At 35.7% G+C, this 14,020-nt stretch overlaps 1 protein-coding gene across 1 annotated transcript; it reads right to left on the bottom strand.

Annotated features, from left to right (window-relative positions):
- Nucleotides 1–1,340: 1,340 nt before the first annotated feature.
- LOC140230049 (protein Flattop homolog) lies at nucleotides 1,341–7,598 on the bottom strand. Its single transcript, XM_072310256.1, has 4 exons — nucleotides 7,432–7,598; nucleotides 6,414–6,476; nucleotides 3,413–3,676; nucleotides 1,341–2,795 (listed from the first exon to the last, which is right to left on the bottom strand). Exons 1-4 carry the CDS (start codon nucleotides 7,456–7,458, stop codon nucleotides 2,676–2,678), a joined length of 474 nt encoding a protein of 157 aa, XP_072166357.1. The 5' UTR covers nucleotides 7,459–7,598; the 3' UTR covers nucleotides 1,341–2,675.
- Between the last annotated feature and the right edge of the window lie 6,422 nt (nucleotides 7,599–14,020).

The raw sequence follows: 14,020 nt of genomic DNA, 5'->3' as shown, positions 1-14,020 counted from the left end.
GCGTGCGTGTGTGTGTGTTGTTGTTGTTGTTGTTGCTGTTTTTTTTTTTACTGATATTCCTTTTGTGCTAGGTGCATATGAACAAGGAATATAAATGCATACACAAACACATACACTCACAGACTTGTTAATAAACACACAGCTCTGAAATTGACATTTCTGAGAACATTATGCCCTCAAGTAACTCTATCCCCATGTCTACTATATGCATGAAGTGATATACTTCTACATAATTTCATATTTTTATCTTTATATCTTAACTTTTGTATAAATATAAAAAACTGACTTGAAGCTCTTATGTGAGGGAGAGATTTTGTGTAAATATAATATAATACATAAATGAATAAATGAAAAAAAAAGTATTATCATAAGTGACACTTCACAAGAGCTTGACATAAGTTCTTCAGGTGAATATATGAAGAGTTTGTTTGCAAAAACCGATAAGTCCATATTTGCCAAATGGAGATGAAGAGTTTGTTTGCAAAAACCGATAAGTTCATTTTTGAAGATTTTGAAATACGGTCTCTGTTATAAAGTACAAAATAATACCTTGTAGATGATACATTGGTCACTACATATAAAGGTATTTTTTTGAAGTTATGGTCAAAAGAAGCAAACATTTTCTTATTATTCTCTTTATTTTTTTGACCTTTAATCGCAAATATCTCCATTTGACAAATATGGACTTATCGGTTTTTGCAAACAAACTCTTCAGATATTTGCGATTAAAGGTCAAGAAAAATAAAGAGAATAATAAGAAAATTGTTGCTTCTTTTGACCATAACTTTAAAAATATACCTTTTTATGTAGTGACCAATATATCATTTAAAAGGTATTATTTTGTACTTTATGACAGAGATCGTACTTCAAAATCTTCAAAAATGGACTTATCGGTTTTTGCAAACAAACCCTTCGTATATATTAAAAAAATTATGGATGAATAAATTAATGTATGTAGGCCTTATATATTACACAATGTATTGATGTACATATGTGGTGCGTCATCATGTTACTAAAAGGTCACAGATTATAAAAGGAAGAAAAATGCTTGAAAAGCCAACTTTGTCAATATATAGCCTTTACATCTTTCTAATTTGTAATTATTTTTTTAAACGCTTCACTTGTAGTGAAGTAGGACAAATTACACATCAATTCATCTGACAAACTCGTAATCAAAATGAAAAATATATGTACATGTATATATCCTGACATTTTATGGCTTTCGTGATGACGCGTCACATATATAAATGTACTGTATGCATTATCTGTCAATTTATGAACGATATCTGCATACAAAAAGACAGACATAGACAGTTATGAATTATCTATAGTGACTATGCTTGTTTTTATTTCCATTTATTTACAAGGTTGCATCTAAGATACAAAATATTTACAAACATAGAAGGATTTTCATTTTAAGTACTTCTGCATATTTCATCTCTTTTCCTATTGTGTTGGTCCCTTCCGAATTCTTATGACTTCAGGGAATAATTTTTCTGGTATCGCATCGCAAATTTGCTATGCACTTTTACACCACTGCTACACAAACTATCTTTTGTGTAGCAGTTTTCTTCCATAGAAATGTACAGGATACCATGTGAAATATTGTTCATCAGCTGAAATTGCTAATCAAATTTGAGTTTGAAAATTATTCCCTGGACTTTAATGCAAACATTACGCAATTAAAGATATTAAATAAGGAGAAGACATGGCCAGTTACAAAAACTTAGAAAAAGCTAAATATGGGCTCAAGGTTTCTTTTTCATGTAAACCAGCATTTCAGAGGTAAATTCACATTTCATGCTCTAGGTGGGCCCTGTTGCATGAAAAGCATGCAATCAAGCATAAGTTTGAATATCAAACATAATCCAGGCATTAGCCAATCAGCATCGATTATTCAGAGATTTAGGTTTGACTTTCTGATTTATGGTTGATCTCAACTTTTCTGCAAGAGCTGAGCCCTGGTTTTTGTAATGGAAAAAAAAAAAAAACTTTGCCCATTAACAGTAACCATTGTGAGTTCACCTATAAGGTCTAAATAAGGTATATTATTGTATATTTAAAACATGATAATGAATACATACTGTATTTTGACCAAAAGGAACTAACAAATCCACAGGTACCTGTTAGCATATATGGATGACAGCATCAGAGAGAATAATAAAAATCCATGTAACTATGCAGTTTCCCACACCATCAGCATATATCCAGCAAATTACGTCTTTGTGATTCTCGTATAAAGGGTCTACATCAACAACAGCATGTTCTTTTACTTTTTTTTCACTTTCTTGCTGCTACGTAATATATATTTGCATCTGAATGTGTATACTGTAAGATAGCTAAGTGCACAATCATCTCTTTATATGATATACTGCAAGAAGAGTGACATCTCACTCTTACCAAAACATATATGGAGTGACTGGTCCTCTCGCTGTCGAGTCTGACAGGGTGGTTCTGATTCCTGATAACTATTCATCTTCACAAAAATCATGTTCTGCAGATTTCTACAGGGCAGCATATAATTGGCAACTCAAAGTGTAAACTTTCATCTGTAGTCCTATGATCTACCATAGCAGAGGAAATGTACTATCTATAATCCAGCCACTGATTATGACGATGATGATGGCAGTCAATAAATATTGAGTTTTCCTTCCTCCTTTTAAGAGCTTTTGAAGTTATTCTCCCAGTGGAGAGCATAGATTTGCTTCTCCCTTTGGACTAGGGTTGGCCGGCCTGGAATCTTCTGCAGCAGGGGTGGGTGAGGGTGTCTTTGGATTGACCTTGGTCATTTGAGGCTGGAATGACAATTGAAAAGCAAGAGAAACGGAATGATAAATGCATGAATTGTAAGCTCAATTTGCTCAATCAAACTTCATATCCTTGCTTAAAGGGAAAAAAATATAAACACTGAAGTTGACTGCAAGAATTTCTTGCTTCATTAATATAACTTAGGACTTTCACTAAAAATAGCTTGTAAATGCTGACCAAGCCATCTTATTTGAATATATTTTCACGAATTAGATAAATCAATAAAATAAATTGCTGCATAATACGTGTCATATTCCATTGTATTAAACATTGCTTGTAATTAGTAAAGTTGCCTCTGAATTCAAGGATAAAAACAGACACGGCAAGTGTTACAGGATATTTTTTTTTAAACTGTTTTTTTAGGAAGTGAAACATTTTCAGTTGCAGGATGCAGGGGAGTCCAGTGAGGGACTTATGATTAACAATACTATTCAGTGTCTTTATAATTGTTTCACAATGTGCTACCGAGCGTGAGGTTTGGTACTTCAGATTGGCATTACAATTGCATGTTTTTTATTTTGTTTTGTTATTTGTTCAGTTTGTTTGTTTGTTTTTTAATAAGGCTTTACACTGTGCTACGATGCAGGAAGTTTACTGAACCAACCTTTGGCTCCAGATCCATGCTTTTCTCTGGTGAGACTGCTTGCCTCATGTACTCCGTGTACTCAGCCTTTGACGTCTCGATGTTGCCGACGGCTTGGCCCGACCTGGCCATGTAAGTGGTGGTGTTGCCGGGGATCTTCAGTGGCATGTCCCAGGTGCCCACGAACCCACCCCAGGGGGAGTCCTTGGAGCGGGGCACGCCTGGCTTGAGATGGCCCCTGTCATTTGCAATGATTTGCGTGAACCCCTCGTAGCAAGACGGCCTCTGACAGGCAGAGAGAGAAAAAAAATGTGTACAATGGGCAACAGTTAAACATAGTGGCTGAAACTTAATACAGAGGTTGCTAGAGATCATACAAATTCTACTGGCCACCCTCAACATGTTCCTTTTTCTTTCTTTTTTTTCTTTTTTTTTTCTTTTTTTCAAGCAAGAGGCCATGAGAGCATATCATATCTTCATGAATTCACAGCACTGGCTTCACATCAAATTTCAGACACTATTTTCTATTCTGATCTGTGATTATGATACATTATTAAAAGTACTAGTGTTTGGTATCATTCAGTCATATAGGATATATATATATATTGGATGTACACATGCATACCTGCCAACATTTCAAGATGAAATATCTTACTCATGGATTGCAAAAATCTTATTTTATATGCAAACTGAAGTTAAAAATCTTACTTTCGGTCAAATCTTCAGAAAATACACATGAAAGGTATATCTAAATATTTTTTAAAAATCTGATTTCTCTGACAGAAAATCTGATTTTGCTGTTTTGAAGTAACGTAAAAAATCTTACTGAATCTGATAAAATCTTACTAGTTGGCAAGTATGCACATGTAGGATTGATGACGATTTTCTGACAATAATATCCAATTCCTCATTTGTTTTGTTTTACAATAACACATTACAAGTGTAAAAACCTTTGTAAAACCCATGGAGAAAATTGCACAATTTTGAGGGTTTGTATAGGTGGCAACACAGTCAATAGGAAGCTGCCAGTAATATTGAAAACTTTACTCTATCTTTAAGGAATTTGTGCATATTTTTACAGCCCTTACACTGAAAATTATAAACAGCTAGTGATAACTATGATTTTGATACAATGCAGATGTTCAGAATGACAGTTATCAGGGGTGGATCCAGGAATTTGGTAAAGGGGAGGCCCCTTTACAAAATTAAAAGGGGGGGGGGGAGGGGAGGGCGCACGTGCCTCCCATTTCTTGTTTTTTTTTTGTTTTAGAAAAAAGAAGAAGGGGGATGCGCGCGCCCAGTGCACCCCCCCCCCCCTGGATCCGCCACTGGTTATCACCTCTAGATACAATCAAACATCGAATAGTGATTATCTACACTGTATACTATGAATGCACAACACTACTAGTTATATGTATACATATGTATGTTAATGTCACATGTGAGTGTACAATGTACCGTATATTCCAAATATCCCAGTACAATTTGCTGGAGTACGAAGTGCAAATAAGTGATATTGACTCTTAAAAAGAATTCATGGTTATCTGTGCATGCCTGTGTACAGTGGCGTATCTAGGGGGGGGGGGGGGGCAAGGGGGGCATGTGCCCCGGGCGCTACTCCTTGGGGGCACAAAAAACGAAGAAAAAAAAAAGAGGAAGAAGAAAAGAAAAAGAAAAAAAAAAACGAAGAAGAAGAAGAAAAAAAATGAAAAGAAGAAGAAGAAGAAGAAGAAGAAAAAGAAGAAGAAGAAGAAGAAGAAGAAAAAACTCGCCCGGAAGGAGGGGGAGGGGGGGGGGGAGGGGAGGGAGAATGGTGGGGGGCAGAAAACCAAATCAAACAAGATAAAAACAAAACATGATGATGACGCGGACAAAATGACAATGTTTATTGTGTTCACACAAGAATTCCATGTTCTGTAAGCTGAAATACAAACATTTTCGGCTCGCTCGCTGCGCTCGCTCGCCAAAATTTATATAAAAAAAGAAAGTAAAAACAAAACGTGATGATGATCACGCGGACAAAATGACAATGTCTATTGTGTTCACACATGTAATTTTATATTTAGCAGGAAAAATGTTACACGGAGCAGCGACTGCAATTTTATTCGTTCTGAAGCGATCGCTGATTGGATCAAAAGAGGACGCCAACGGTTTCGAACATACGGGGGGGGGGGGGGGGGGGGGGGGCAAAAAAAAATCAAAAAAGATAAGAAAAAAACGTAATGATGACGCGGAAATATACAAATTTCGGCTCACTCGTTCGTACTAATTTAGAGTATTTTTTCAAGTACTCAGTTTGTTGGTATAAATTGTTATCTATAAGGTCGTCACTGTATCTTGATTAGAATTGTAAGATTTAACAAGCAAAAAATGACAAGAATTTCATGTTTTGTAAGCTGAAATACAAAAAATTTTCGGCTCGCTCGCTGCGCTCGCTCGCCAAAATTTATCAAAAAAAAAAAGAGATAAGAACAAAACGTGATGATGACGCGGAAAAAAACAAATTTCGGCTCACTCGCGCGCAATAAGTTAGAGTATTTTTTAAAGTCCTCAGTTTGTTGGTATGAATTGTTAATCTATAAAGCCGTCACTATATCTTGATTAGAATTGTAAGATTTGATAAGCAAAAAATGACAAGAATTCCATGTTTTGTAAGCCGAAATACAAAAATTTTCGGCTCGCTCGCTGCGCTCGCTCGCCAAAATTTATCAAAATTCATTACATTTAAATCACCCTCAAAAAGACCCCTTTTAAGTGCTTGAAAAAGCATATTATGCGGACTTTGTTTAAAGTCCCTACCGGGATGGGGTTGGGGTTGAACACTTTTTCAGAAATTAGGGGCGCAATTTTCGCGCTTGCCCCGGGCGCCGTTTTCCCTAGATACGCCACTGCCTGTGTACTCTATTCAAGTAAAAAATGACTGTCAAATGATGCAAATTGAAATTTGAACAGATCACAAAATTGTGCCATACAGTGTATATGTTACATTATTTAACAATATGATAAAATTATCTCATCTTACCTCTTTGTAGGTTTTAGGTATCTGCCAGTTTTGTCCACGTTTGCTGTTGAATGCCTGGTCGTACTGCATGTGAAAAACAAATGAAACAAAAATTGAAAACTCTCATGTTAAATGTCTTGTTGACAAATAGTCTTGTATCTATAGGCCCTAGAAGGTTCTACTGTAAAACATAGTGTTTTTGCAGCATTAAATTTTCGCAAAATGGAGCCTTTTTTGTGGCATGAAATTTTCATGAGCTGCCTCTAACATTCAATGCATATTGTGTTATAGACAAGAACTGCATTTTAATTTTGCGAATCCCGGCTCTTGCAAAATTCGCGATATTAAAATGCATGCAAACATTCCTCGTTTTACAGTATTTAGTTAGACAGAGAACATCTTTCATCCACAGAAAATAAAAGTTAGGCAATGATTTCGATGTACAAGGGTATGAGTTTAGTGAATATAAACTTAAAGAAATTCAAAACTCATTCACACTGATTGCATAAAATTGTGACATGACCTGTCAGATGTTTCAATTTGATTTTTTTTTTTTTTTTAACAGCACGCACTGCAGCATAACACTTAACAGTTAAAGTTCAAGTAAATTCATATCATAATAATTCTCGTTTTCATATGCAATATTCACTATTCGAAATTCAGAGGGGTTCAAGATTCTAATCTATATGTCCTTACGCTGCATAGAACTCTAGACGTTTACACTGCAGTCATAAGCTAATGCAGGGGTTATGTAGAATCGTCACATACATTGTATTAGCCAAATTGGCAAAGGCCAAGGCATAATATCATCCATGGAATTCAATAGGAAAATGTAACACTAACTAACGGTACCATTGCAGTACCGGTAGGTCTAGAAATTTGTATTATTACGACGCACGTACATGTACATAATACGTTGAGCTACCACCATAACACGCCAATGCCTGCGGTTCCCACCCCGTTAGGGACGGGGGAGGCTGTTCTCTCACAACCGCTCAGACGTAGAACGACGATGAAGGAGCTTACTTGGTTTACTCACCTGATTTGCACTGAAGTGGGAGGACATTTTCCAGAAGTAACTGGCACCAGCAGTAAAGAACTCTCTCGATCAAAAATTTTCCGGTTTTTAGTACAACACGACGCTTACACGACGTTTACTCTTCTCTCTCTCTCTCGTCTTCCTGATTATACTGCGGTAGATTAAGTAGTAGTGGGTGGACGTGCACGCGTACGCATAAACACACTACGTGCAAACACATGGTTCTACATAAAGGGCAACAATAGCTGCGTTACCATAGCTACCCCAAGCCAACAGCTGCTGAGCTAGCTGTGTACAACTGCGCGAGCGGGGAGGGCCCATTTTCACTCTCAAAACATTATGCGAGCACTCAATCAAGCGCACACATGTACACTATACACATCACAGGGACTTCTTACCATCTGCATGCATGTTGTTGTTGTTGTTGTTGCTGCATGCTCGCCTTATTGTTGTTTTTACTGACACATACAAACGCAAAGTTGGATTTGAAGAGATTAACGGAAAATGGACTTGTAATATGTATTCAAGGAATATTCTTTGAAGTTATGATTAAATTATATGCCCTACCATGTTTTCCTCTCTTTTTTATTATCCGAACAAGAATCTTATCAAGAATTTGGAGTTACTGTAACTCACTTTGCAATTAATCTGTTCTTTTAAATATGTTACAAATATATATTAGAGTAAGACAGGGAAAGAAAAAGAAGATTCATTGTATCAAAGGACACTAAAACCCAAAGAGCAACATGGATTGAATGAAAGCAGCAACATTAGTAGAACACATCAGTGAAAGTTTGAGGAAAATCAGACAATTGATGCAAAAGTTATTAATTTTCAAAGTTTTGGTGTTGTATGACTGGATAGGGAAACTACTAGAGTTCATGATGTCATGTGTGGACAACAATATAAAGAAAATAATATACAGAGAATTTTAAAAAAACATCATTTTTTCATGAAAATTACACATTCCATCAACTTGATAGGTCATACTGACATAAATTATGTTGAAGGTAGTAATTATTCCCCCTGCTTTCTAAAAGCGGTTGGTCAAGTGTTCTTTTATTACACTAGAAAAGTGAAAACATCCAGTGGGTTCCAACACCAAAACGTTGAACATTCATAACTTTTGCATTGATTGTCTGATTTTCCTCAAACTTTCACTGATGTGTTCTACTATAAAAATGTTGCTGCTTTTACTCAATCCATATTTCTCTTTGGGTTTTGCAGGTCTGCCAACATTCCCACATCCAAATCAGGGAGATTCCACACAGCAATCAGGGAGATATCTGTGTCTTACATGCATTTCAATGGGCATAAATAATTCCCAAATCAGGGAGACTTTAATATTCTCTTAATATTCAGACATGAACAGATTTTGATATTGTAACGAGCCAACCTCGTTACGGTCCTCTACTAGTAGTTTTATTCATGCCTCCTTGTTTGTATTTCATTCATCAGTAACGAAGCAGCGCCTTATTCTATTTCTTCACCTATTCTCTCACTCTATATCCTTCCGCCTGTTGCTATGTCTACTTTCTTCTCTTCACTCTCCACCTCTTCTCTTCTCTCACTGCTTCAAAATGTAAGATGAATTGTAAAGTCGCTAGAAGTTTATGCTTTGACTGTGAATGGTCATAGAAGTCATTAGAGTTGCTTTAGTCACGACAAGCATATAACTCATAGCATAACTGATCCGAGAATAGAAATCTGAAAATTAGTCATTGATCGGTATTCCAATATCGAAGTTTACGGCACTAATGACCTACAGTTGACCTATCCTTAGCTGAATTTGTTTTGCTTGGATACGTGTTATAAGTATAGAAACGGTTAATGCACATTGCATTCAGCAACTTCACACATTCTATAAGGCATTTTAGAATATTTTCAGGGAGAATCTTGCAGAATCAGGGAGACTTGGCAGCTCTGGGTTTTGGTTTCCTTTAAACTTTCCTTTTTACCTTGAGAAGTCTTATGTTATCGCGGAGCATTTTCAAAAGTGGGGGCCCACTTCCGGGTGTCATGAGCTAACAAGCAAAAAACAAAAAACAAAAACAAAAACAAAAACAAAAATTACGCCCCTTCCACTTCCTAGTTTCTTCCGCTGACAAGCGCAAAAAAAAAAAAAAGTCTTCAAAAACATAACCTTATCACGCTCACACTTCAAGATCTCTGTCGACATGCGTATTTCTTTTTAGTGCCACTTACATACTTCTGGGTTAAAAAAAAAGTGGGGGGCCCAATGTGATGACACCTTCTGTATTCCTTTGTATGGTGCACAAAAAGTGGGGGGGGGGGGAGGGAGGAGCCCCCCGGTTCCCCCTGTCCCCCCAGTTCCGCCAGCCATGGGCCCTAAAGATTAATCCCTGATCCGTGCATGAATCATGAATGGAAGGCATGCGTGTGCCTATACAGTCAGTCATGAAGACATAGACTGCTATAGAATAAGTATGCTTCATTTGTATAATAGTCTTCATTCTTTATCTTATGTATTTAAGCATTTATCTAGTGATTAAATCAAACATTCATTTTATACTCTTCTTACCCTTAACTTCACTGATGAAATGTATCCACTGTCATCAACAAAACATCCATGATAGTCCCCCGAAGTGTAAAACTATTCATTTATCAAACATTGTATTTGTAGACTACAACACACTTCTTTTTTTTTTTCTTCTTATAGAATCACAACTGCACAGTGGATCTTACGGTCAACTTTTCCCCCCACAACCAAAGTGAATATAATCATTATAAGTTTGAAACTTCATGCATCTGGTCATTCACAAGCTTAACCCCCCAAATACAGCCCCTTTTCACTGACACATTACATACCCCTTATCCCTCCCACAGTTTTCATTGTGATTTTCACCCCCCCCCCAAAAAAAAGAAAGAAATACAATAAAAAAAAAAAATGATTTCCATTGAATAAAATTGTTTGCAAAAAACTATACTAACTTATTCAAAGACAGAAAGAAAGGGACCGTTAATGGAATATACAGGATATTGGGAGAAATTTGAACAATACTCACTTAAGTCTGTCAGACTCTTTTTAAAACTACCCAGTAAGACTTTTCTCATGTTTTTTTTTCTTTTTTATCAACTACTCTAGTATCACATATTTCCACCATCTCCCTACCCCCCCCCCCACACACACACATTGCATACTTGCACTAGTAGAAAAAAAAATCAATTTTAAAGAGAAGTATGAGCATACACACATACACAACACACCCATATCGACACACCAATTCATATATATAGATATGTATATATATATATGTATATATATATATAGTATATGAAGGGTTTGTTTGCAAAAACCGATAAGTCCATTTTTTAAGATTTTGAAGTACGATCTCTGTCATAAAGTACAAAATAATACCTTTTAAATGATATATCGGGCACTACATATAAAGGTATAGTTTTAAAGTTATGGTCAAAAGAAGCAAAAATTTTCTTATTATTCTCTTTATTTTTCTTGACCTTTAATCGCAAATATCTCAATTTGGCAAATATGGACTTATCGGTTTTTGCAAACAAACTCTTCATATATATCAAATATAAATAAATACATATATATATATATATATATATATATATATATATACATATATATATATATATATATCAAAATATGAAAGTTCTGCGTCGGTGTGCAATAAATAGATATCAAGAGTAAAAACAGTCATATAAACACCGCAGGAGCCAAAAAAAAAAAAAAAATATATATATATGTATATAAAATACTCTCTCTCTCTCTCTCTCTCTCTCTCTATATATATATATATATATTGTATATATACATATGAAGAGTTTGTTTGCAAAAACCGATAAGTCCATATTTGCCAAATGGAGATATTTGCGATTAAAGGTCAAGAAAAATAAAGAGAATAATAAGAAAATTTGTGCTTCTTTTGACCATAACTTCAAAAATATACCTTTATATGTAGTGACCAATATATCATTTAAAAGGTATTATTGTGTACTTTATGACAGAGATCGTACTTCAAAATCTTCAAAAATGGACTTATTGGTTTTTGCAAACAAACCCTTCATATATATATATATCAAGAGTAAAAACAGTCGTATAAACACCACAGGAGCAAAAAAATTGGACTGACGTTTTTTTGATGAAGTTCTTTGACCGAAACGTCGGTGTTTATATGACGTTTATACGACTGTTTTTACTCTTGATATATATATATATATATATATATATATATATACACACACACACACACTGAAACACAAACATACATAAACACACACAAAGGATCATCCCAACTTATCACAATAAACACTCTGATGTCACCATGGCAAAGAACTACTGCAACGTGATAATATGTTATAGATATATTTCATTTTTGATCATAGAAGCGGAATTGTATCATGTGCTTTAATACACGTGTTACCATACAAACATATAATTTTCTTATTCATGATATAACATACAGGTGTGTACATGTTTACTTCAACTCACTTAGAATCAAACTGTATAAATTTGCTAAATATCTCTTTCATCAAAACAGACATCCATCATAAATTTATGAATGAAGATACACATTTGCCACACAGCGATAAGGTCATGTTCTTTGCGCATATGATGATCAACATAATAGCCTCTGCATCATTTTTGTTTGTTTGTTTCTTATTCTGCTTCATACATCATATGCACAAAGCAAAAACACAACTGAAATAGAAATAATTACTGTTTTTTGAAGAACATAACAAGAACTTGGCCTTTGAAGTTTTTGGTTCTTCAAAGCCGAGTGGCTACACAGGCACAAACAAATGGTGGCAACAACGTAACAGGAAGCAAACCATCAGTAAATGTACCCAAGATGATGCTAATGCCACAACCTTTCAGTACTGCCAGGATTAAATCCTTGCTGCTACAACAGAAAGGGTAGAAAAACCTCAAACAAACAAAAAACAACAACAAATAAAAACAAAACAAGCAAAATGGAACACATATACAAAAGAATACAAAAATCAATTATCCTTTTCAGAGGATGTTTGACATGATATATATTCAATATCAGTAGATGTGTATCACACATAATCATCGTTGGATGTACAGATGAAACACAAATCTAAAAAGCTTTGGCTGAGCAAACACAAAAACAAAAAACATATGAACATTGTTCATGAACTGATTGGGTTGTTAGGGTCATAGTAGGATAAGGGGAAAAAATGCTTTTAGCATCAAGAACAAAGATGTAATAAATAAGACATAATAGGCTTGTAGCAAGAGTATCAAAATATCTCAAACGACGGGAGATGCATCATATAATGATAAGGAGACAGAGAAAAAGAAGACAAGTATGAGAGGATTAGTTTCAACATGTGAAGAGGGATGGTCAACTCTTTGCAATACAACACAATGCAAATTAATAATCGCCCACAAACGAGGAACACATATTCACCAGGCAGCATCGTCAGGCCAGTCCATTCCCCCCGTTCAAGCCACTTCCAGCCCTCCCCCCGAAAGGGTCACATACAATGTTGGTCAGTCAGCCTTGGGGGCCATCAAATCACCAGCATCACCCAGATGCCCCATCTTAACTCTACAAGGCATGTTCCACCCAAACTCCACTGAAACACCTGCCAACATGATTACCAAATCTACTACACATTCTTCTTCTTTGAAAAAAAAAAAATCATGATAAAGAAAGTGACAATAAAAATAAAAGACATCTTCCACTTCTTTCTAGCACACATGAATGAATTTGTACAATGTACGTTTTCGAACAGTTCAGTGCCATTCTCATTGCAAATTTGAAATTTGGGTCGCGATCAGGGTCGCGTTTTTTTTTTTTTGATTCAGTGTTTTCACTTTAAAAAAATGTCAAAACTTTGGAGTTGCGATTATTTGCAAATAGTTGACCTTTGCATGTTATGAATGGTACAGTTAACTAGTTTATGTCACATGGCCAATTCCATACCTGGTATACTGTGGTGTAAGGTAAAAATATCAAAGAGCGACACATGCTTTGCATTGTGGGATACAGAATTTCGAAAGTTCTTGTGGTCACCATTCTCACTGCACAACTTTGCTTCTTTTTGCAAAACAACAACAAACAAAATATTGTGATTTGGATCGCAACGCAAATCTCCCGAATAAACACATTTCTGTTCTCACAGTAAAAATTTCAAAATTTGGATCGTGATCCTGGTTGCGACCCAAAATAGCATGTTATTTGGAATGCAATGAGAATGATACTTTGTCTCCACAATTCTGACAAAAAAAAAATATCACACCTGTCAGGACAGGATTTGGGTATGGTATTTTCTCGCTGTACATTTTTCCTTATAGATATCATGGTACGCTTAGTGTAAAGGTCCAGCACGCGCACAACGCACTCGATCCCGCTAGCTCGCGCAGAGCCAAATTCACTGTGCGCACGGGTATTTGTTATGTAAAATGTTTTCCCATGGGAGAACATAACAAGAATGTTCGCCCATGGGCGAACATAACGAACATACCTCCATCACGTGACTGTGTTTAGCCAATCACTAACTGGTATTTGACTAACCCATTTAATATAACCCATTGTGTGTTCTGCGCAAGGATTGACACAGAAACCCCATA

This window comes from Diadema setosum, chromosome 6 (genome assembly GCF_964275005.1).
Source record: "Diadema setosum chromosome 6, eeDiaSeto1, whole genome shotgun sequence".
In the NCBI taxonomy this organism is placed as follows: domain Eukaryota; kingdom Metazoa; phylum Echinodermata; class Echinoidea; order Diadematoida; family Diadematidae; genus Diadema; species Diadema setosum.
The sequence above is the reverse complement of the archived record's forward strand: the minus strand, read 5'-3'. Positions and strand labels throughout refer to the sequence as shown.